This window comes from Herpailurus yagouaroundi, unplaced genomic scaffold, assembly GCF_014898765.1.
Source record: "Herpailurus yagouaroundi ecotype Mexico unplaced genomic scaffold, PumYag 29, whole genome shotgun sequence".
NCBI classification, from domain to species: Eukaryota; Metazoa; Chordata; class Mammalia; order Carnivora; family Felidae; genus Herpailurus; species Herpailurus yagouaroundi.
The window spans coordinates 82,464,623-82,489,723 of record NW_024412377.1 but is presented as its reverse complement, the minus strand read 5'-3'; the positions used below and the strand labels follow the sequence as shown (position 1 = coordinate 82,489,723).

Below are 25,101 nucleotides of genomic sequence, written 5' to 3'. Positions count from 1 at the left end.
CCGGTTTGGAGCAGGCCACCGCTTAGACTAAATCCTAATACTGGGGTAACTGTTGTCCTTGAGCCTCGAAATGTTTTCTCTGGCATTTCACTTCCTGAGGTATGTGCATTTGGCCACTAATCCAAAGGGAGCTCGCAGAGCTGTACCTCCAGGTCATCTTCACTGCCTCTCATCCTGGCCTGTGCCTTTTATCCCATCCCATAGGCTCAGTAGGACCACAGCACATAGTCAGCCCATCTCTCACTCTGAACATTTCCCAGGTAGGAGTCACACACCTGTCCACTGTGTGCTTCTCACTTAAGGGGACACATAGCAAATTCTCCAAGTGAAACCCCTTTCTCCCTCTTTTTTTAAGAGTGAAGCAGTCTAGTTTATTAAGTTTTTTTCATGTTTATTTTTTCAGAGAGACAGAGAGTGCAAGAGGGGGAGGGGCAGAGAGAGAAGGGGACAGAGGATCCAAAGCAGGCTCTGCAATGATAGCAGAGAGCCTGATGTGGGGCTCGAACCCACCAATGGTGAGATCATGACCTGAGCCGAAGGCAGAAGCTTAACTGACTGAGCCACCCAGGTGCCCCGAAGCCCCTTTCTTTTGAACCTAAGCACATATAACTTTTCTCCCCTTGGGGGGTAGGTCTCTAAGGATATTCTCACACATTCTCCTTGATCCCCAAAAAACTCTTTTTTATCCTAGAGGTGGATGAGATATAGAATCCTGTAACTGATGTATGTGTAACTACATTTCAGACACTTAACTTGGAAATCTGTCTCACAGATCATATTGTTATCTATCACCTGAGGGTTCCTCCAAAACTTCCCTTTTAATCTCCTGTTTTGGCAAGGACTGCTCTAGTTGGCCTACAACACCTTTAGAAAACCTCGTAAAATCATCCAGATAAAAAATGAAAAGATTCTTTGCTGAGAATATTTAGAACACCTACTCTTCATCATGTCTTACGTGGAGAACAATTGGATGACAACCACCTTGTGCTCTATTTCTCATCTCTGAGGTTCCATGCCATTTTTAGGAAAACTTGGCAAACAGTGTTGCTTTAACTTATAGCAAAGGCAGAACCACCTCGACTGCCTGAAATAACACCCTCCTTGATCTACCTGTAACAGTGTCCGATTCATTCCCTGAAGAGTGTTCGGTGTACTGCAGACTGAAAAGACACACAATTCAGCTCAGCAAGATTTCAAGAGTCAAAACTGCTATAAATAAATACAAATCACCTATCTACTCTGGGGTGTGATAACTTGAGTCAACGAACCTTTACAATTGTGTCTTCTAAGTAACAAGACAGATAAATCCATGGTTGACATTAGAAGAGGCATAGGATCTTCTCAATACTTAGAGAGGCAGAACTTTTTGGGATAGCGATTGTAAAAATAATACATCCTCCTAGTTTTTTGGTTTTTTCTTTATTTTTTTTAATGTGTATTTATTATTGAGAGACACAGAGCATGAGCAGGGAAGGGGTAGAGAAAGAGAGGAAGACACAGAATCTGAAGCAGGTTCCAGGCCCTTAGCTGTTAGCACAGAGCCTGACATGGGCCTCGAACTCACGAACTGTGACATCATGACCTGAGCTGAAGTCCAACCAACTGAGCCACCCAGGTGCCCCAACACATCCTCATAGTTTTAAGAATCAGTACTGACCATCAGAGAAAAACAAATATCATGTGATTTCATTCACATGTGGAATTTAAGAAACAAAACACAAGAACAGAGGGGAAGGGAAAGAAAAATAAGATAAAAGCAGAGAGGGAGGTAAACCCTGAGAGACTCTTAAATACAGAAAACAAACTGAGGGTTGCTGGAGGGGTGGTGTGTGGGGGTATGGGCTAAATGGGTAATGGGCATTAGGGAGGGCACTTACTGGGACGAGCACTGGGTGTTATATGTAAGTGATGAATCACTGGGTTCTACTCCTGAAACCAATACTACACGGTATGTAACTAAACTGAATTTCAGTAAATAATGTACCCCCTCCCCCCCAAAAAAAGATTTAGTAATGACTAGATCTTCTATCTAAACTATCAGTGATTAACAACACGTAAATACCATGTAAATACTTTTTAAAATAGTTTTCCATACATATATAGAAATATAAGGATAGCTTGCTAGCTTAAATAGCTAGATAGGTAAATGGAGAGTAAGACCTTTTCTTTTAAAAGGAAGCATAACATCTAACATAGCATCAAATGCCTCCACATTTTTTTTCAAAGCACCGAGTATTTTATCTGCCATTTTATTTGTTTGTGAAAATACTGGGGCTCTGTTTTATCGCTAAGAAGGGAGAAAAAACAAACCAAAACAGAAACCCCCTTCAGAGATTGCCAGGGAGAAAGCAGGAGGTAAATGTGGAATCCAGGGTGGGTTCCTGGAGCAGACAGAGTCTATGACAGGCTGGGAGCTGAGAGTGCGTGGAGAGCAAAGGAAGTGTGCTGGTTTGTTATGTTGAACATGAAGAAAATTCAAAGGTATTTGATCTTTCACACTTTGTTTGCCTTCTTTTAAGTTCAGTCTTATTTTATTGATCCTTTTACTTATATTAAAGATAAAAATTTATCTGGGAATATCCATGGATCTGTTTTCAACAGGAAACATTTGGCAAATGATCTGATCGGTGCTGGAGATACAGAGATGAACCCAAGGCCAACTGTGTACCCAAGATATTTCCAGTTCCACGGAAAAAGCAGCATTAATGCACGATGACAGTACGATGTGGTAAATCCGAGAGTGGAGTCACTTCCAGAGGGCCATTGGAACAACAAAACCCCCCCTAAGAAGTAGCTTAGTCTAAAGCACTCTAGGCATAGAGAGTGGTGTGTGCAAACGATACAAGAAGTGACAATACAGGATTTATTTCTGGAATGCAGACTAGTTCCACAGGCAGGGCAGCCTGCCCGGTCAGTGCCTCTGTCTGGTTTCCTGCAGTCTGATGTACACACCTACTGGCTCCCATGGATTTGATAAGCTAAGTAACAAAAAAGGGAAAATGTCTGTGAGGGCTTACCCACGTACCAAGCCAGTAACAGACATCCTGAGATCACCTTGGTATTTAAGTTAAATGTACTCCACAGAGAAGCCATCTCACTACCTTGTCTAATTTATGAATGAAAATGCGTGTTGCTACGTGCAGTAGACTCTGGTCAACCGAAATAATACACTTTCTCTTCCCTTTCTTTTCCCTTCCCTTAGACCCAAGCCTCCCATTAATCTCCTCATTTGTTCCTACTTAGAGCATCTGGTGGAATAATGTTTTCATTGTTTTTAAATAAATGTATTTTAAAATTAAAAGTGACTTGAAGGTATCCTTCAAGTGACCTTCAGGACACTTTTCTAAGAATTTTGGAAAGGGGGGATAAAAGTAATTCAAAACACTTACAGGTATTGGAAATGCCTTCTCCTAACTGGGATATTTTCTTTAGGTAGGTTTCTTCCAGATGACCAGCAGCACCTGCAACTTATTAGAAATGCAATTTCTCCAGCCCCAGCCCAGACGCACCCAATCGGAAACTCATGCTGGGGCCCAGCCGCCTATATTCTAACAAGGCTCCAGGTGATTCTGATGCAGGCTCAAGTTTGAGAACCGTCGTTCTAAAGTAGTAAGTAAGGGCCTGGAAAACCCCACAAATATTCCTATACAAGACTGCCAGTTATGTTATAAAAGTGTTTATCATTAAAATGCATTTCTTGCGATTAATGCACAAACCCCTTAAAGTGATCATATCTTACTTGGGGAAGTCACAGCCACAAACTCACCAGAGGTACCTGAGGCATCTTTCTCCTCCAAACCCCTTCTTTTGTTGATGAAAACACTGAGGCTCAGAAAGGCCAAGGAACTTGTCCAAGATCACAGAGCTGATCAGTGGAGGGCAAGATCTAGTCTTTACACTTCTTAACACAAATTCAAGATCTGGGCAACAAATACTAACCAACTACACAAATAAATTCAGTTCCTCTAGCGAAAAACAGGGATTCAAAAACATGGACTATAGTGAAAATAGTTGTGTTTCTAAGCAGGTTTTTTTGTATTGGGAAACTAATACACATTCATGTAGGGAAACTGGAATTAATAAAACTCCTAAAAAAGACAAAAAATACCAAGAAAAGTGTTTTTAAGCTTTAGTGTGTGCACATATATGTGCAAATATGTGCACAAAAATATTTTGTAGAATAATACATATATTCCACTACATATATATACATATACATATATATGTACATATACATATACATATACATATACATATACATATACATATACATATATTCCACTACATATATATGTATATATGGCAGAATAATGTTTTCCTATGCACATATATATGTACATATACATATACATATATACATATACTCAACTATATATATATATATTATGTGTGTGTGTATATAGATAGATAGATAGATATAGCAGAATAATGTTTTCATTGTTTTCAATGAAAGGGAAGGGAAATAAAAAAGGTAAGGGAGACAAGGGAAACAAAAGCAAAAATGAACTATTGGGACTTCATCAAGATAAAAAGCTTCTGCACAGCAAAGGAAACAATCAACAGAACTAAAAAGCAACTTACAGAAAGGGAGAAGATATTTGCAAATGACATATCCAACAAAGGGTTAGTATCCAAAATCTATAAAGAACTTATCAAACTCAACACCCAAAAAAACAAATAATGACATGAATAGACATTTTTTTCAAAGAAAACATACAATACAAATTGGTAACAGACACATGAAAAGATGCTTAACATCACTCATCAGCAGGGAAATACAAACCAAAGCCATGATAAGATACCACCTCACACCTGTCAGAATGGGTAAAATTAACACAAGAAACAACAGATGTTGGTGAGAATGAGGAGAAAGGGAAACCTTCTTGCACTGTTGGTGGGAATGCAAACTGGTGCAGCCACTCTGGAGAACACTATGGAGGTTCCTCAAAAAATTGAAAATAGATCTACCCTACAACCCCACAATTACACTAATAGGTATTTACCCAAAGGATACAAAAGTACAGATTCAAAGGGGTACATGTACCTGATGTTTATAGCAGTATTATCAACAATAGCCTAACTATGGAAAGACCCCAAATGTCCATTAACTGATGAATGGATAAAGAAGATGTGGTGTGTGATGTGGTGTGTGTGTGTGTGTGTGTGTGTGTGTGTGTGTAATATTACTCAGCCATCAAAAGGAATGAAATTTTGCCATTTGCAATGACATGGATGGAGATAGAGTGTATTATGCTAGGCAAAGTAGGTCAGGCAGAGAAAGACAAATATTGTATGATGTCACCCATGTATGGAATTTAAGAAACAAAACAGATGAACATAAGGGATTGGGGGTGAAAAAGAGAGAGAGGGAAACAAACCATTTTAATGATTGATTTGTATCTCATTAGAATCTATTTTTTACATTTTCTTATTTTTTACATTTACATTGTTTCCAACATTTTGCTCTAGGAATAGGAAAGAGAGTAAGATATGAAATGTCAGTAACATGCAGGAAAGGTGCATTACATAAGCAGGCCACAATTCAGTACCAAAGAAGGGACCCTTGCGAGCTGGAGAATTGAAAGACCAGGCCCCTGTGGAGATACTAAGATGGGGAGGAGGAATATTTCAGGAAATGTGGAAATCCCCAAGTAAAAATGACCAGTCACAATGTTCCCAAACATGGTACGTGTACACATGTGGCAACCCCAGAAAGCGCACAAAGGTTCACCCAAGGCTAACACATCCACTCGCTTCTCTGTGTCCCATAACTCTTAGAAGTTACTTTTCTAGAAAGACTTCAGTCAAGTAATAATAAACCTCTTCAGTGTTTCATTTATCATAGAAAGGACAATTCAACAAAACAAATCTTCAGAAGAATTCTTGAAAGCTAATATAATACACCCTTTTTCTTTCTTAATCAATGCCTGTTGTTTCCTCCCATCAGAATAAAATTCTGTCTTTTTTTTAAACTCAGTGCAAAAACAATGTTCTCTAATAATGATGGATGACCTATTTATATCATATGAAAGTGAGAGTATATTGCTTCTAACCTAAAAGGCTATGTTTAGGTTGCTCAGCTAAAATGTTCTCTAGTTATAAAATATTTATAAAGTAATTTTCCTATGTTTTGCCCTTTCAACAGGTTTGAGATTATAAGCATAATGTTTGGGTAGGAACTACATTCATATCTTACCAGTTCAACAATTTTCCCAAACAAATAACAATCTTTTCCCAATTGGGTCCTTACTCAACATAGTCATAGTCTTTATTTTTAATTCTATCTAAATTTTAGAAAGAATTTCAACACCTGTGTTGAGTGATAAATTTTTTAATTGAAATATTCTGACCTTCAAGTGGCCACTTACATTTTCACACTTTCCTTTTTAACTCTTTGGCAGCATTTCTAAAGGGCTGGTCTTTTTTGGATTTTAAATGTCTGTTCAAAGAGAAGATTCACAGAGATTTAATCATGCAGAGCTCCAAATGAAATAAAACAAAACTTCTTTTCTGAAAGGCCAGGTATTCCAATGTTGACCTTGAGTTTTAGTGGAAGAACCCATCTCCTGAGCAGTTGGTAGTGACACTGACTCTGTACCATTGTTGGGGGAGGGGACTCCACTATGGAAGTCTACCAAGGAAGATACCATTCACCTCTAAAAGAATTTCAAGGAAATTCCTTCCTGAGCTTTTTATGGGGACTAGTCTCAAAAACAAACTTTCTGAGGCAGTATTTCTGAAAGTGTGTTCTGTGATTCACAATTACCCTAGGATGATAATAACTGTTTCTCAGTTTAAAATAAAACAAGATTACCTAATTATACAGCTTTTGGAAATGGTTAAGCAAAGGTGAGCCGTTCAACATGCTAAATTACCTGCTGAAGAAGGGAAGGGGTAGAGAGGCAAATAGTGGTTCCCAAAGCTTATCTGACCATGAACTCTTCCTAAAAAAAAAAAAACAAACAAAAAAACAAAAAAAAACAAAACAAACAACAACAACAAAAAAAAACCAAACTATTAAATGTCCCAGTGAAGAATTTGAAGCCACCAAGGCAGCATCAAAGGTCAATTGTCTCTTCTTTTATGTCCTACCCTAACATTACCTCCACAGTTTTACTGACAATTCTGTAGATACTTCTACCCTTTCAGCTCTGTTCTTTATGAATTTACATCAGCCTATATTTACCCCATGTGTTGGAAAGGCTTTTCTGTCATGAAAGCGTGTAATTGCCTTATTTTCTAATTCCTGCAAAGGGACAGGTAGCTGTTCCTAACATGTGCCATGGCACTACTTTATCTCTTTAGACTTTTCCCCTGGTGTCTTTCCCTCGTGTACACATATTTTGAATTGAAATCAGTGGAATTTTTTTAAACATAATTCAATTGCCTCTCCCATATTTGTTTTCAAAAAGTGATGGCTTCTTCCATCAGGAAATAAGGAATGTGCTTTGCTTCCTGTCAGAAGAAAGTAAACAGCCAGCTTCCTACTGTGGCAGAGGTGGGGGGTAGAAGAAACCTACTCCTCTATTGCCAACCCCCTGCACCTCATATTTCTAATCCCTTTATCCCTGTCCCCTGAACAAGAATTCAGGTCTGTTGGCCTCCTGATATCTAAGTGTGATTGGGAACCTTAGTAGTAACAGCTCTGTCCTTTCTCTGGATCAAGGAATCCTGGAATCCAAATCGAAATGAGAAAAAAGTAAATCTCTTATATGAAACATACTTTCCAAACTGGCTTCCACTGCTCTGACTTTATCCTGCCCTGGTACTAATATTGAGTCCAAGAGAGCACCACTTCCTGCAAGGTCCCTAACCTCTAGCCCCACCTCAAATTCCACAGGATTCTAGGGTGACCAACCACTGAGGGGTTTTCCAAAATTCGGGACTTTCAGGATAAAAGCTGGGAAAGTTCTGGACAAATTGGGATTGGTCACTCTGTTCTTAAAGCACCTTTGACAGCAGTCCTTCCTGATAGGAGCACAGAGTCAGGGTAGCAGAACCTCGTCTCTAGTGATTCTCACTCTTGTCTCTAGGAAGCTACTAAGCAGCTGAAGCCAGGATAAAGACCCAGTGAGGAGTCTGGCTCCTCTCCTCTCCCCCTCCTCCCTTTTAGCACCTCCCAGCAGTTCCCAGAGCCTCCTCTTTCTATCCTTTTGTCCTTCAAGTCTTGGTCACAGAATGTCCTACTTTATTATTTCCTTACTAATAATATGACTTATTAGTAAGTCATTCTAATAAGGGGAATCACCTGGAGACTTTATCTCCCTTGAGTCTGGGCATAAAGTCAGCACAATCAAATGGCCCCTGGGATGGATGGCAAGTTCATTAAAGGAATACTTATGTTCTTTCTACCTAGTTGTTATTTGTGACCAGTGGGGTTGATAAACTCTTCTGGTCTGATACGGTTCCTTCTAGAACTATTTGGCTGAGTCACAGCTTCCTGACCTAAGACCTAAAGAGTATGATCTACACATAAGGTAGTAATACTCTTTTTATTACTTACATTAGTTAGGATGTATCTACTTTAAGTAACAGAAAACCCTATTCCAGCTGATTTATAAAATAAAGGGATTGTATTGTTTCAAAAAACTTGAAAGTTTAAAATAGGGAAGTTTTCAAAAGAGGCTTGACAGCACTCTGTGAAGTCATCCAGGATCTAATGTTTTCATTGTCTGCCCTACTTTTCATGGTTTTGCTTCATCATAAGACTGGATTCATTACCCCCAACAAAGGTTGTTTTTTGTCACAAATTGGATCAAGTGAAATCTGCAGGCCTTATTTCTCACTTCCAGCTCCAGTGTTAGTGCTTGGATTTCTGTTACACTAGTGTAAACCAGTCACAAATCCCTGACTGATCACTGGCTTCCAAAAACAAACAACCAAAAACACCATTCTCACCCAGCGTTTAAAGAATCAGAAAGGGCTAAAGATTTGCAGACAAAGGAGAGGTCACCCCAAGCCCAAAATAGTCCACACCTGGATACTCTCTCAATCTCCCACACGTCCCAGCGATTCTCCTCCCTCAGGAGCAAACCAGTCCTCACTGGCTTTTCCTCTCCTGTCCAAAGCCAGGGCACTGGTAGGCATGCTCCCCAGGAGATGATGGAGGCATTTCCCTTTAAAACTGGTTTGCTCCACCTAGAGGCATACTCACCACACTCAGCTAATAGGGGAAGGGCCCGTGCAGGGACTGAAACATAGTCTGGGGCCATATTGTCCCCTATTCCTCCCACCAAGTGTGGGATCAGACTCCAGGTCCTTCCACTTGCGTGTGCCACCTCGAGAGATGTTAAGGACAAACTCCTATTGGGTATTTGGATGACTTTCTGCAGTTTTCATCATTTATTCAGTTCCATTATTACACATTTATTTATTTATTTATTTATTTATATTTTGAAAGAGAGCGCGCGTGCACACACAAGTGGGGGAGGGGCAGAGAGAGAAAGAGAGAGATTGAATCCCAAGGGGGCTTCATGCTGTCAGCACAGAGCCTGACACAGAGCTCTAACTCACCAACCATGAGATCCTGACCAGAGGATCCTGACCAAAACCAAGAGTTGGATGCTTAACCACCCGAGCCACCCAGGCACTCCATTATTACACGTGTTAATGTTATAATGTGAACATCTTTTGTTCTCCTTCTTTCAATTCGAATACATTCAAACTACCTTATTGAATTTGTAGGTTTATTCGTAATTCAATACACTTGTATTTATGTATTATTTATTTATTACTTAAACAAACTAGGCTAACAAAGAATTATCCAGTAGAATTCCCAAGGACTTTTTGAAGATATTTTAAAATAAATAAGCAAATAAATACATGTACATACATACATACATACCAGACATACTTACGTAAATCCATTCTTCTGACTTTCTTCAAAGTAGTGAGGTTTTCCCTCATAAGTATCTTCAATTTCCCTCTTCAACTTTATTTATACCATTAGCATTTAGACTCTTGAGCTTTTTAAAAAGAGTTTACTAAAAAAAGTTATCAAAAACTTCAACCCTCATAAGATATCCCAGATTCTATACAATAAATTTGAATTTAGTCCAGTTATACTCAGTGTTATTTGCATAAGTTCACTTATTCAATGTCAGAAACCTAATATTAGATTACATTTGCATTGTTTCTTAAAAGTTGCATTTTTAAACTGAATTTGCGAATACAAAAAGTAAGTACGAAACATGGTTTAAAGGTAGAGACAGAGGTGACTGGAGACATTTTGGTAGAGAGAGTGCTTTTGCATACAGGTCACAGGTTCACCCAGACACTTCCGTCCCACTGACTTACCCAGCTGGCTCCCCATCAGACCCTCTCGCTGCCACACTTCCACTACCTTCTGCCTTTTCCAGCCCCATATGATCTCCCCGGTGAACACTACTCTGCGCCCGCCTCAGCTGTGGGTGAAGCCAGAATGAATAGACCCTCTGTGGGATTTAGTAATACAAATGAAGAGTGCACATGAACACCAGCTCTGTAGCGTATAATATGAAGCAAGATGCAGATGGAAGGCTGGGTCTCCCCAGCAACAGACAACTTCAAGAACAGTGTCCATTATAAGGCCAAATGTTGCTGGGGGGGTGGTGGTGGTAAGGAAATAATCTGCTTTGCCCATTTCATAATCTAAATTTTACTCTTTCTAACCAAGGGTATTTTAGCCATTTCTTATAGTCGAGTTTAGTCATCACCATGATTAAAGTAAACAATAGAATAAAAAGTATAATTAAGTTCAGCCCCAAACTGCCTTAAGAGATACTCCAACAAGCAGTTGGAGAGATGCTTGGCTCAGAAATAATACTGTTTGTCTTATTAACTTGTACCTATCACTCTTCCTGAACTGTGTTTGATGCAGTAATGAAAGAGAAAGAAGTACTGACACAGAGAGTTGGACTCTGTCTCCATGACACCAAATCAAGAACTGCCTCCTTCTCCATCTTTCGCCACCACCTGGGAGACTCTGTTGGCAGAAGACAGAGCAGAGCAGTTTCTGTGGCAGACTGAGGTTGTGATGCAAACAGCTCTGATGACATTTCCTTGAGTGGTGCCCTGTCACCTGAAAAGCCACTTCTGCTTCTCGATCACGCCCCAGTCCTAAAATGGTCACAGAGAATTAATCATCTGAAACCCACATGTCATCACAGATGGGGGAGGGAGGAGGCCTGTAGCGATAAATGACGATGTCTTCAAAGCAAGTTCTAAAACCACAGCTTCAGTGAATAGAAATGCTTTTGTATAATAAACTTTATTTATGTGGAGTTTACCCATAACGGACATATTTTAAACATATAGTTCAATAGAGTTTGACAAATGCTACACACCTCTGTAATCACAACCACAGTCAGGATTATAGAACATTTCTATCACTCCAGAAAGTTCCCTTGTGCCCTTCCCCAGAAATGGCCACAGGAAATATTTTTTATTTTTTAAGCCATAGAACATTTATTTGAACATTTTTAAAATTGGAGTAGCATAAAGAAGAATCTGTTCACTTGCCAGAAAAAAACATTTAGATCTTAAATCCTTAACATAAAATCAGATAACACTTCCCTCAGTATAGTTTTAGCATGAACTAACTACTAATGAGAAGACATTGCCATAGTACTTTCAAACATGGCTAACATTTGAAGTGTAACATTCACCCAAAAATCTGAGTGGGAAAGGAATGTTTTAGCTTACTTGATATATCCTGAAGTTATAAAGGTAGTACTAAGGCTACATGGTAGGTAGCTCACATTGGAGAGAACACTGGAAGAGGGAGGAAGCAAAAATGGAAAGAAAAAAGACCACGTAAAATACATATCATTCATGTACTTATGTAAAATTATACATATGTATGTACATATGTGGAAGTTGAATTTAAAATACAAAAAAAAAAAATTACAGAGACCTCAATTCTTGCAAAATTTTAAAAGTCTCCTAGTGAACTCCCTTCAAAAAATTTCCAGTTTTATGTCACATCAAATAACTTTCTCGTCCATCTTAAAAAATAAAAACAAACTACAATCTAGAAGAGATTATTGACTGATGGAAATAGAGTCTGAGATTTGGAGTGAAAAGTGCTTTCTCAGCCTGCAGCTGAACATTCTGCTCCGAAAGTGCTTCCCTGCCTGCTTCTCCACAAATCAATAATAGATCAGACAAGAACTTTTGTTGTTGCTACTTTCTAAGAGATGCAGAAAACTGGGCAAGTCGGAAACCCAACGAGAATTCTTGACTGTAAACCCCATATCCATCTCTGTCAAGTGCAGTCTGTGGAAGCATTTCGGAAGGAGAGCCACTTTCAGCCTGCTCTCTTCAAAGCAGTCTGCAGCTAGGAAGCTCCAGTGATTTCTAGTGTGACTTCTTAAGCAAACCTTAAAATTGGTTCATGCCATTAGAAAATGAAATTATAGCTGAAATTTTTTCCAAAAACTGACATTGGTAAGGAAATCTAGGAGGGAAAAAACCCACAATTGCACAACAAAAGATTTACCTTACTTTTTAAAATATAAAAACAATTCACTAATAAAAATATGGTAAGGAAACAAAACAGATGAATGTTGGGGGGACGGGAAGGAAACATAAGATAAAAACAGAGAGGGAGGCAATGCATAAGGGACTCTTAAATACAGAGAATAAGCTGAGGGTTGCTGGAGGGGAGGTGGGAGGGGAATGGCCTAATGGGTGATTGGTATTAAGGAGGACACTTGGGATGAGCCCTGGGTGTTATATGCAAGTGATGAATTACTAAGTTCTACTCCTGAAACCAATACTATACACTCTCTGTTAAGTAACTTGAATTTATTTTTTTTTATTTATTTTTTTTTATTTACATATGAAATTTATTGTCAAATTGGTTTCCATACAACACCCAGTGCTCATCCCAAAAGGTGCCCTCCTCAATACCCATCACCCACCCTCTCCTCCCTCCCACCCCCCATCAACCCTCAGTTTGCTCTCAGTTCTCAACAGTCTCTTATGTTTTGGCTCTCTCCCACTCTAACCTCTTTTTTTTTTTTTTTTTCCTTCCCCTCCCCCATGGGTTCCTGTTAAGTTTCTCAGGATCCACATAAGAGTGAAACCATATGGTATCTGTCATGTAACTTGAATTTAAATAAATAAGTTTAAAGCTATGCCTGGGTGACTCAGTCAGTTGAACATCCGACTCCTGATTTCAGCTCAGGTCATAATCTCACTGTGAGTTCAAGCCCCGCGTTGGGCTCCACGCTGACAGTGCAGAACCTGCTTGGGATTCTCACTCTCTCAAAATAAATAAATAAACTAAAAAAAAAAAATTTGTTTTTTTTTTAAATTTTTTTTTCAACGTTTATTTATTTTTGGAACAGAGAGACACAAAGCATGAACGGGTGAGGGGCAGAGAGAGAGGGAGACACAGAATCGGAAACAGGCTCCAGGCTCTGAGCCATCAGCCCAGAGCCCGACGCGGGGCTCGAACTCACGGACCGCGAGATCGTGACCTGGCCGAAGTCGGACGCTTAACCGACTGCGCCACCCAGGCGCCCCCCAAAAAAAAGTTTAAATAAATAAATTTAAAAACAAAATAAAAATATGGTAAACTAGAAAAAAATTATCCATAATTCTTCCTCCCAAAAAGCTTTGATAAAATTTAGTCTCGAATATTTCTTAACATCGTGGAAATCAAACCATATATAACATTTTGTATCTCAGTTTTCCACTTAACTATTGTAATGTATATGTTTTACAAATCATAAATAATTGTTAATAAACTTTTTTATGGTTGTCATAATTAAATCCGACAAAAGTAATACTCTTGCATCCCCAGAGCTGGACAATCCAGCTGGTTCCAATATTTTGTTATCACTGTGGCTAATGTATTTATATGTGAGTCTTCTTCTGTATTTTGGAATATTTCCCTAGAATATATTTTAAGATGGGCAGTCTCTGCATTTGGGTGTAAAAACTTTACATCTCTTGTGACGTATTTCCAGTTTGCTTTACAAAGCATAATAGTCTCTTTTTAGGGCAATTTGGCAGTGTGTATCAAGATCCTCACAAATATTCCATTATTTTCCTAGAGAATAATCAGAGATGCATAAAATGGTTTTGTTTACAGTATTTTTGCAGTACTACTTCCATTAAAAAAAGTTGGCCACAATCTAAATGTCAAAACTAAAAAAGCAGTTAGAAGAAAATTATGGCAGCCATAGAATATACTTATATACCCTTAAAATCCTTTTTTCAAAAAATATGTAAAAACATGCAACATGTCAAAATATACATATAATTAAGACAATGAAAAAAACTAGAATATAAAATTATACATATATGCCAATTATATACCTAATTATATACATATACACATATAATTATATGTATGTGTTCACAGAAAAATGTCCAGAAAGAAACACATCAAAATGTATACAAGATTGTTTTCAATGATTATTTCATAAGAGATAATTATAAGTGTTCCTTGTTGTATACCTTAATGTATACTTTTACATATTCAGACTATTAATCCTTTATTGAATTTCCATGTTCTATCACATTTATGTAAAAGTATGTATGTGTATATTAAAGAACAGATTGAATAGACTGTTTAAAACAAAAAAATAATTAGAGACACTCCAATTCTTACAAAATAAATTTTTAAGGTTTATATTTGGTCTATTTTGTTTGAATAGAAAAACTGATTAATTTTTCAGGCTGAGTTCTTATATTTAAACACATCCAAAGTCCTCAAGTAAATACTATGTGACCACTCAGCTTTCCGTCTACAGGGTACATTCCAAACTCCTCAAATGCCCACACAGATCCAAGATCCCTCAGAATCTGGCTTCTACTCACCTACACAGCTTCCTCTCTGATTATCAACCCTCCCAGTTCACAACACTCTGCCCTCCTGGCCATGGGAATGGGCATTCGCCAAGCAGAAACATACTTCATCCATTCAATAGAGGCAACTCCTACAGGGCCACAAGACTCTCCTGAGATGTCACTTCTGAGAAGTCTTCTGTTCCCTCCTTCCCCGCAGGCTGCTGCGTGTCCTTCCTTTGAACTGTCAGCATGCCTTCACTTTTGCAATTCTTGATAATTGTACTCATCACACTTACTATACCCTCCCTTTTAAAAAGTCAGCAAGGGCAGATTTTTTTTTTTTTCTTGTTTTGCTCACTGCTGCATGCCCAGTGTCCAGAAAAGTACTTAGAGGTACCCAATCAATGTTTGAATGTTTCTATGACTGACTTACAGAATCAACGAGTCAATGAATGATTGAATGGATTCAGCAGAAAACTTCAGTGTCTAAAATACAAGGTATCCAGCAAGGGGCAGAAGTAATGCCAAAAAGGAGGCAGAAAAGGAAAAAGATATAGAGAGACTTCAAAGATAAGTAGATTGGCAATGTGGAAAAAGCATAGACTCTCACCAGAAACACTGCTATGTGACTTTGAGAAAGTTCCTCAAGTTGCACTTGTAAAATGGGATATAACACTCATTTGGTTGAGAATTAACTGAACTATACTTATAAATGCACACACAGTGCCTTGCATGTAGTAAGCATTCAGTGAATTTTTTAAAAATTTTCTTAATGTTTCATTTATTTTTGAGAGAGAAAAAGTATGAGAGGGGAGAGGCAGAGAGAAAGGGAGATACCAAATCCATGAAGCAAGTTCCAGGCTGTGGGCTGTCGGCACAGAGCCCACAGCAGCACTCAAACTCATGAACCATGAGATCATGACCTGAGCTAAACTGGAAGCTCAACCTACTGAGCCACCCAGACGCCCCAGCATTCAGTGAATGTTTGACCTTTTCCCTATCCCCTTCCAGTTTGATCTAGTTGTTTAGATACCTATGAAAAATTGGTCACAAATTCATAAGAAAAAATGCACTGGATAAAATTATGTTTACTATAATTTTTTCAAGATAAGTCATTCTAACAGTAAAGGGAAGATGCCCAAACTCTTACAAGGTTAGGCATCACAACCACAAGGAGATGCTTTTAATGTGACCCATACTGAAGGAGGGGGCCCCAGAGGTCGCTCAGGGGTGAGTTTTGTACAGAACTCACCTTATATACTTTAATGACGGGGCAAAGAAGTATTCCCAGAACACAGTAAAACTACTCTCTTATGGGTTTCGTTACCCTTTCTGTTGATGAGACAAACACATGCAATATTAAATTCTGTCCTAAAGCCATTTGGCTAAATGTGTGGATGTCTAGAACCAAAAATACATTCATCGATTTTGGGATTAGACTCTATTAATATGCCTTTCAAACAGACATTTCTGTTCACCTTGAAGCACTGGTGCTCATGTTAGGCTGGATGGTTGGGAACACTGGTCTTACTAGACAACAAAAATCAGCTCTTTGAGGTCATTAGAGCCACACATGGGAGGGCGGCCCACCACAGCCTGTTCCTGGTGAGCTGGCACCATCAGGGACGTCAAGGTGAGTTTTCTAGAGCAGAATGCTGCATCCACAAGACTCACTCGGGGCCTCCCTGGCAGAGCAAGAAAATTTGCCACAGCAAAAGAGTTTTTTGCTGAGAAAAAAGGAAAATAAGCCATGGGATTAGAGCAGCAAGAATAAACATTCCTGCTGCCAGTATCATAAAGATTCTTTAGTTTAGCAATGAGCACAAGCCTTTATTGCTTCCACCAAAATTTATGGCTCCCATATCTGGCAGCAACACAATAAATCTTCACTCACATTGTCAGAGCCTTTTTTATTTAGAACTTTTCATGCTTTTATTTTATTGTTTTAGTTTACAGGGAGAGAGTGCAAGAGAGAGAGCAGGGGTGGAGCAGAGGGAGAGAGAGAGAATCTTAAGCAGGCTCCATGCTCAGCACAGAGCCCAGCACAGCGCTTGATCCCACAAACTGTGAGATCATGATGTGAGCCAAAATCAAGAGTCAGAAGCTTAACCAACTGAGCCGCCCAGGTACCCTCACTTGTCATTGCCTTTGAAGTATTAGTTTACCTACCTTGGTTCTGCATTATGAGCCACGTGGGATTTTGTCAGTATTCTTAGGTGTTGTGTTTTGCTTCTTTGTTAGTTTGAAACTCTATTTATACGTATGAATATGTGTGCTAGACATACAAAGATGAGTGCCCTTCTCCTGAGTATATATTTTCCCTTGCCATTTTATGTCATTGTAATCCTCAAACTTCCTACATTTGAATGTCGAGCACTTCTTAATTTGACTAGTCAACTCATTTGGCTGATATCAGCCAAAGTCAGACAAAGGGCAGAGGGAATTGTAGGCAGGAAACATAGTTAAGCAAGGTGGGAATTCACCATAGAGCTTGGCTACAATTAGGTGTCTGGGGAGAAGCTGTTTGTTCAGAGGTAGGGGAAACAGAAGGGGTAACGAGAAACCGATGAAGGAAGATGAAGGAACCGATGAAGGAAGAACGGCGCCTTCCCGGCAAGTGGAAGGGGGAGGAGCAGGATAAAAACGGCAAGGTAGGAATGATAGCAAATTCATGGGTGGCACCTGAGGAGAGACTTCCTAGTAGGATGTGGTGTGGCCTTGGGGGAGGTGCTGATGGTAATTAGGAGCTGAGGCAGTTGTCTCCAGAGGAGAAAGTTCCCCTAGCACTGCTACAGTGCAGGAAAATTCATGTAGACACAAGATCTAAACACAGGTTTCATCCGTTATGAGATGGAAAACTATTGAAGGACTCTGAGAAGATGAATTCCATGATTGGTCTTAACTTTGAAAACATCACTGGCTATTTCGTTGAGAATAATTAACGGGTGGCAAGTTTGATTGACAGAAGGGAGATTGGTTTTAGAAAGCCATTGGCATAGTCCAAAGGAGAAACAATGATAACTTGGACCAGTGTGGCAGCAGAGGAGGCAGCGAGAAGTGACCCATTCTGGATATATTTTTAAGGTGCAACAAACATAGGGGATGAAAGAAAAAGAGAAGTAAAGGAGAATTCCAAGGTTTGAGGACTGAGCAACTAGAAAAAGCCTGGTGCCATTTTACTGCAATAGGGACAGCTGTACGGGGAGCAACTTTGGGAGGGGGGAGAGATTTGAGGGATCACCAGCTTACAGCCATGAGACTGGCTGAGCTCATTAAGGTGGTGAGTGTGGGAGTGCAAGGACTGAACTCTGGGGCACAACACTCACAGGAAGGGTGACCAGCTATTCTGGTTTTCCCAAGGCTGAGGATTCCCAGAACATGGGACCTTCAGGAAGCCTCCGAGAAAACTGAAATCATTGATCACCTGTTCAGCGGTCAGGGAGATGAATATGAAACCCATGGGAAGGAATAGCAGGGTGATGAGAGACATGTTGCCAGGGGAGCCAAGTAAGGAACACACAGCCCTCAACTCTGTTAAATGCTGCTGATGGGACAAATGACAGGAAGACTGACAGCTGACCACTGAACAGACAACAGAGAATCACAGGGGACCCTGACAAGGGCAGTTTTAGTGGAAGTCACCTGGGACAGAAAGCCTGATTCTGATTATACGAGAGGATCTTAATCTGTTTAGGCTGCTATAGAAAAATATCATAATCTGTGTGGCATAAATGACAGAAATTAATTTCTCATAGTTCTGGAAGCTGGGAAGTCTGAGATCAAGGTGTTAACAGATTCAGTTCCTAGTGGGGACCCCCTCTACCTAGCTTGCAGACAGCTACCTTCTCATTGGGTTCTCACCTTCCTGTGTGTGTATGTGTGTGTGTTTACGCCCACAAAGACAGATAGAGACAGAGAGGTTGAGATTCCTTTCTATTCCTATAAGGCCATCAATCCTATTAGGTTAGGACCTCACCCTTATGACTTCATTTAACCTTAAAGTCCTTATCTCCATATAGGGTCACATTTGAGGTTAGGCCATCAACATATGAAGGGGATAGAAGAAGTAGGGGACACACAATTTAGACCACATCAAACAGAGAAATTAGAATGAGAAAAATAAAAACACTTTCAGGGAGTTTTCCTGTCCACAAAAGGTAGGGGGAGTGGTAGTTGATATATAGGATTGAAAGGTGTTGGTTGGTTTTAAGGTAGATAGAAGGGGGGAAATGTGTTTGTATCCTGATGGAAATGATCTAGCAAAATGGGAAGACAGTCCTTGAATAGTTGAGAGGGAGTAGGACCTAAGGACAACTGGGGGATAGGCCTGAACAAGGAACACAGATGGCTCATTCGCTGGAAGAGGAGCGAGGGCAAAATTTTTGGACAGAGATGCACATGGGTCTGTAGATGTAGCATGTGGGCTCATCAAAATTCTGTTCCGATAACTTCTGTTTTCTTGATTACATATAAAGGAAAGGTCATGAGCTGAGAGTGAGGATGGCAGCAGCCGATGGCAGTTTGAGCGCAGAGGGAAGGTAAGAGAGTCATCTAGGAGAGTAGGAGAGTCCTGTGGAGAGGAAATCCAATATAATTGTGAGGGAGCATTAAGGACTTCCTTTGCATTGAGCACCCTTTACAATGGAAGTCCAACACTTACAGCTTAGCAGAATCCAGTATGATCATCGCATGGGGGCTGTACACAAGGCTAAGGGTTAGCCGTCCTGGGGTCTGGTCAGTCAGGGTTTCACCATCCACGTATGTGAGTCAATCTCTCTGAACCTCCTTGTGTTTTAATCTGTAAAACTGGGATATTCGTGTCTGCACTGCCTTCCTCAGAGGATTCAAGAGATGGCACCTGAGGAACATCTTCTAAACTGTGAAATGTTCAACACAACAGAGATTACTAGAAAATTGTCCTGCTATACTGAGCTTGTTAGAATAAGATATTTTCTTTAAATTTTTTTAATGTTTATTTTTGAGAAGGAGACAAAGCGTGAGTGGGGGAGGGGCAGAGAGAGAGGGAGACACAGAATCGGAAGCAGGCTCCAGGCTCTGAGCTGTCAGCACAGAACCAAACGCGGGCCTTGAAATCACAAACCGCGAGACCATGACCTCAGCCAAAATCAGACACTTAACTGACTGAGCCACCCAGGTGCCCTGAGAAGAAGACATTTTCTTTACATATGTGTGAAAACTTGTAAAAAATAGGAAATCTAGTTTTATCGCGTGAAAGATGCCCCTAGGGTTGTGTCGTGCACAGCACACAGTGGTTGTCTCCACTGACCCTCAACACTCACCAACCCCTTTAACTGCCCACCACATCACAATTATTTCTTTATGCCTATATTTAGAGTTATATCAGAATATAATGTCATTTTTAAGTTTTAAGATCTAAACTGAACGTTATTGGTTTTTGTGCTTTTGGGCTCTACTCTCGGTAGGCCTGGATTAGAATAGACCTTAGAAGATTACTGCCTTCTAGGAAGGATTTTACGTACACATTGGTCAGGTGGGAATCCAGTGGTACAAATATCCTATTGCACTGCTATGTTAATAACCAAGCAACCATTTAGAGAACAAACAAATTAGATTCTTATTTCATTGGAGTCCATTTTTCTAGCCAACTGCTATCGACTAAAAGCTGAATTTAAGGAGGGAGAGAACCACAAAAAGTTTCTTAGCAAGGTCAAATCCAGTTTTCCTTTCTCACACAGAGCCTGTATCTATTTCTTGGATAATTGCCAGCTTGAGAGATAATCACTAATAATAGCTACCTTTTAGTGAATTCCCAGTCTGGCACTCAGCTGAGTACTTTAAGTGTATCATTGCGTTTAATCCTCAACCATCTTATGAGATCAATGTTATTAACTCACTTCACAGATGAGAAAACTGAGTCTTGAAAAAGTGAAGTCATTTTGCCCAAGTAGCCAGTTGGTTGAGGAGTCAGGGTTCTAACCCACTCTCTTGGTATCCATAGCCATTGGCTCTCACTCATGGTGTGCCATTTCCCTTGGTGCTTGATAAAATGATGATTAGGATGGTGTAATGAGCTGTTTGGACAGCTTACAAACCATGAAATACTGTATTTCTAAGTGTTAAGGGCTAAGCACTAGAAGACATACCCCTGAAGCAAAAAATCATAGGCAGTATTTATCTGTGGGATCTAAGTTTGTCATTTGGCATCCTGAACATTATGTGTCCTCAGAACAAGGCAAATCTGCCACCATAATTTGAAAAGTAACTCAACCAATAATATAATTTCTGTATATGAGGGCCAAGTAGTATTACCAAAATGTACACATTCCAATTTTAGAACTCAGGAGAATATTTCAGAGCTGAAACAATCAACATCTTGTTGACCAAGTACCCAAGCAAGATTTTCTCTACAGACCCAAAGTTCAAGATTTTATTTATTAAAAAAACAAAAACAAAAAAAAAAAAACAAAAAGCAAAAAACAAAAAAACTCAAGATTTTAATTTGTTTAAAGCCAGGACCTACCACTCCCGTCATTATTGCTGCATTTTTTGTGAGACTCCCCCTAGTGGCCTACAAGAGTTAGCTTCCTGAATGAGTACACTTGGAGGAAGACTGGGGAGTATGGCAGCAGTTCATTCTTTGTCTATCTAATTTGATGGAAACTGGTCTTCCATCAAATGGGAAGGTGAAATCAGGGGAAGGTGTGAATGTCAGCCTAAAAATAACCACTTCCCATCCAATGAGACCAAGAGGTGAAGGACCTAGTGATTTTATGACAATGAGCACTAACTGAAAACCCTTGAAGCTCTGAATCCCTGGGGGCTTGACTTAAAGTGTGGGGGTCAACCCCATTGACATCACAGATCCTTTCTGCAGTCACAATTCTACTGAGCCATACCAGGAAGATGCCCTGGAAACATAAAGACATTAGTCAGATTGTAATCCAGTTTCCTTAGTGCTCTGGCTTTCTGAAAGACAAAACAAAAAGTTCTGCTCCCTTTAAAAAAAAAAAAATCATATCAGCAAAAAATAAAGCCAGGAAATCAAGCATCATGAGTGCAGGTATTTAACCCATGGATTACCCAAGGTCTCTAAATTCTCATTCTTTACTACCTTACTTATATTTCTTATTACATATAAGCAAGGTAATAAATCCCAAGGAAGATCCTTGGGTGGCTTGGGCACAATAGTGTGAGAAATCTTTTCCCATTATTTCATAACAGTTTGATCTAAATGAGTGTGTCTCAACAAAATTTCCTAAATGTCTAATGGAAGTACCTGGGATGATAAATTTTTGTAGCTGACTATGGGTGTGATGAGGGCCTGGTGAAGAAATGCTGTAGGGGAGGACAGAAGAGGAGGGTGTAAAACCAATTAGAAGCGTCCCTTGGGGCACCTGGGTGGCTCAGTTGGTTAGGCTGCCGACTTCAGTTCAGGTCATGATCTCACCGTTAGTGGGTTTAAGCCCTGCGTCAGGCTGTGTGCTGACAGCTCAGAGCCTAAACCTATTTCAAATTCTGTGTCTCCCCCTCTCTCTCTGCTCCTCCCTGGCTAGAGCTCTGTCTCTTTGTGTCTCAAAAATAAATAAACATTAAAAAAAAAAAAAAGAAGCCTCCCTGAACTTTTGCCATAGGTACAGAAACTGCCCTTAATTTTAAAGAGAAGATTAATACCATTGCAAAAATTCACTTGCCTTAGTTCCTGATCTAATTCAGCATTCTGGTTGCCTAGATACAGATGTAAACAAAAATTCCTCTCCGACTGCAGAGGAACAGCGGAATGAACCTGATGGCCACCTTCCTGGCTCAGTCAGTGACCAAGAAAAGAAAGCAAGTACTTTTAGACATTCATAGTAAAAATAGAATATTTTGTTCAGCTTCTTTAAAGCTTAGCGTTATTCAGAGAGTTCTAAGGGGTCCTAGTAGAGTTGTTTTTCTTTTCACTCTACCTATATTTCTTATTTGTTCTGCTTTTACAAAGTGACTGATGACAGCACAAGCTGAAAAGAAAAGGGGCCTCAATTTGTGGATACATTCATTGGACTGACTTTTAACAGGCAGGGCTAGGTGTTAACAAAATTTGACAATTATTTTTTATAAAGATTCAAAAGAAACTATGATAAATTCGAGATACAGACTTTATCTCTAACATGAAAAAGAGAAGAGCTAAATAGGTTTCTTTTATTGGTACTTGTCATTAATGAAAAAGAACATTCAAAGAAGCAGTAGTTTTAGCCCTCATCAGTGGATGAAGCCTCTTGTGATAGAAAGAGCACTGGAAAGCTAGCACAATATCAATATCAAGCATTGATCTTTGGTATCTGATGGCTGTACCATACCCAGGCTGTGTGACTTTTAGCAGTTACTTAACTTCTCTGTTTCCTCTTCTACAAAATGGGCTAATTAGGCCTAACATACAAAGATGTGAGATTTGAATGAGCCCTAAGAAAAAGGGCTTAGCAAGTAAAAGGGACTCCATCAATAGCTGTAATATAATTATTATCATCATCTATAGGATCTTGAGCAAGTCCACTATTTCTCTAATCCTCACATTCCTCACCTATAAAAATAATCATTTTAGGGGTGCCTGGGTAGCTCAGTTGTTCAAGGGTCCGACTCTTGGTTTGGGCTCAGGTCATGATCTCATGGGTTCGTGAGTTTGAGACCTATGTGGGGCTCCTTGTGGAGCCTGCTTGAGATTATCAGTCTCTCCTTCCTTCTCTCCCTGCCCCTCCCCCACTCACACTCTCTCACACTGTCTCTCTCTCTCTCTCTCTCAAAATAAATAAACTTAAAAAAACAATCATCTTAAATTTTTCTGTGATGAAGTAGGATCTCAGTAACCATGATTCCCACCTTATAGGACATCATATATGTGAAAGTTTTTTTTTAATTTTTTAATCTTTATTTATTTTTGAGAGAGAGACAGAGTGTGAGCAGGGGAGTAGCAGAAAAAGAGGGAGACACAGAATCAGAAGTAGGCTCCAGGCCCTGAGCTGTCGGCACAGAGCCTGACGTGGGGCCTGAACCCATGAACTGTGAGATCATGACCTGAGCTGAAATCGGATGCTCAACCCACTGAACCACCGAGGCGCCCCTATGTGAAAGTATTTTATAGGCCATTAAGCCATAAAGGATCATAGCATTTTAAGGTATTCTTATAAAGCCGATGAAAACTGACACACATAAAAAATCCCATGTTGTTCCTGAGAATTGTTAATATAATTACATTCTTGCTTGTAGAAATAGGGATGAAACAGAGCTGACTCTTATATTCAATTACCAAAGATATAGAAATTTACATATTACCTTAGATACATCAAAAATTGCAGAGAAGAAAGAGGAAACAGATATGTCACAATGTTAATGACTTTTGCTCTATGTAAGTAGTACAATTACAATAAGATTTCTTTTTTCTGTAACTTTTACTTTTCTATATTTTCCCAAATTCTCCTCCATTATCAGGTTTAACATTTATTACTTTAAAAGTATGTGAGTTGTGTTTTTAAGAGGATGCTATTTACAGTTTTCAAAATAAGACTTAAAAATTAATAATATAAAAGTAAAAGATATATATCCAATTGTTTCACTTGAGAAGGGGGAAGGAAACAATAGACCAGTAATTTAGTGTCCTTGGACACAATAGTCACAGACTCTTTCATCCCACAAAAGGGAATGAAAGAACTACTAGGTGCCAAACATGTAAGGCCCAGGACCAGCCAGTTGCTGAGGAAATACCACAGACTCCCTCACACAGGCCAGGACAGCCATGGCAAGGTGAGAAAGGAAGAGCTGGCACAGGTCGGGAGCCCAGGACCCAGCGCTGTTCCAGCTCAAAACTGGAGTCAAAACACAAACCAGGGCAGAAGGCCAGTCATGTTCTCTAGGGAGTTAGGATGGTTTCCATAACATGGGTACCTGAGTGCCCTGTGGATCAGTGTATATACATCCTCTAGGGGAAGACTCAGCTTCAGGCCATCAGACCCATTGCAGACTCCCTTCAGCAAAGGGGAGGCAGGGCCTACGGCACTATCATGGCGATCACTGGCTCCATTCTGAGCATCCTCGAGCCTGTGCTGGTTGACCAATATCAAGTCAGCAGGGTCAGGAGAGCCTATCGTCAGGATTCCTTATTAGCTTCCTTGATAATACATTTCTTTCTTTTTTTTTCTTTTTTTTTTTTTTTTTTTTTTAAGTTTTATTGGAGGGGAGAGCTTTCCAATTAAGTCTCTTAGGCCCTACATCAAGAAGTAAGACGTGGTAATTCCTTAGGCATTTGCAAAACGAATGATTCCTGTATGTAGGTCTTAAATTTTACTCTGCTCACCATTACAGTATACA

At 39.6% G+C, this 25,101-nt stretch overlaps 1 protein-coding gene and 1 long non-coding RNA gene across 4 annotated transcripts in view; both read left to right on the top strand.

Annotated features, from left to right (window-relative positions):
• Positions 1 to 12,269, top strand: part of LOC121041293 (uncharacterized) — a 30,190-nt gene extending 17,921 nt beyond the window's left edge. The window contains exons 2-3 of the long non-coding RNA XR_005795654.1: positions 3,433 to 3,609; positions 10,859 to 12,269. This is a non-coding gene — a long non-coding RNA (uncharacterized LOC121041293). The remainder of the gene's footprint in view (positions 1 to 3,432; positions 3,610 to 10,858) is intronic.
• Positions 12,270 to 21,680: 9,411 nt separating this feature from the next.
• Positions 21,681 to 25,101, top strand: part of FAM81B (family with sequence similarity 81 member B) — a 55,493-nt gene continuing 52,072 nt past the window's right edge. The window contains exons 1-2 of one of the 3 annotated variants that reach the window (XM_040448355.1): positions 21,681 to 21,823; positions 22,499 to 22,590. In XM_040448355.1, coding sequence (XP_040304289.1) covers positions 21,814 to 21,823; positions 22,499 to 22,590 — 102 coding nt within the window. In that variant the 5' untranslated portion in view covers positions 21,681 to 21,813. Of the gene's footprint in view, positions 21,824 to 22,492; positions 22,591 to 25,101 lie in introns of all 3 variants that reach the window. The other 2 variants (XM_040448349.1, XM_040448359.1) reach the window with 2 other exon arrangements.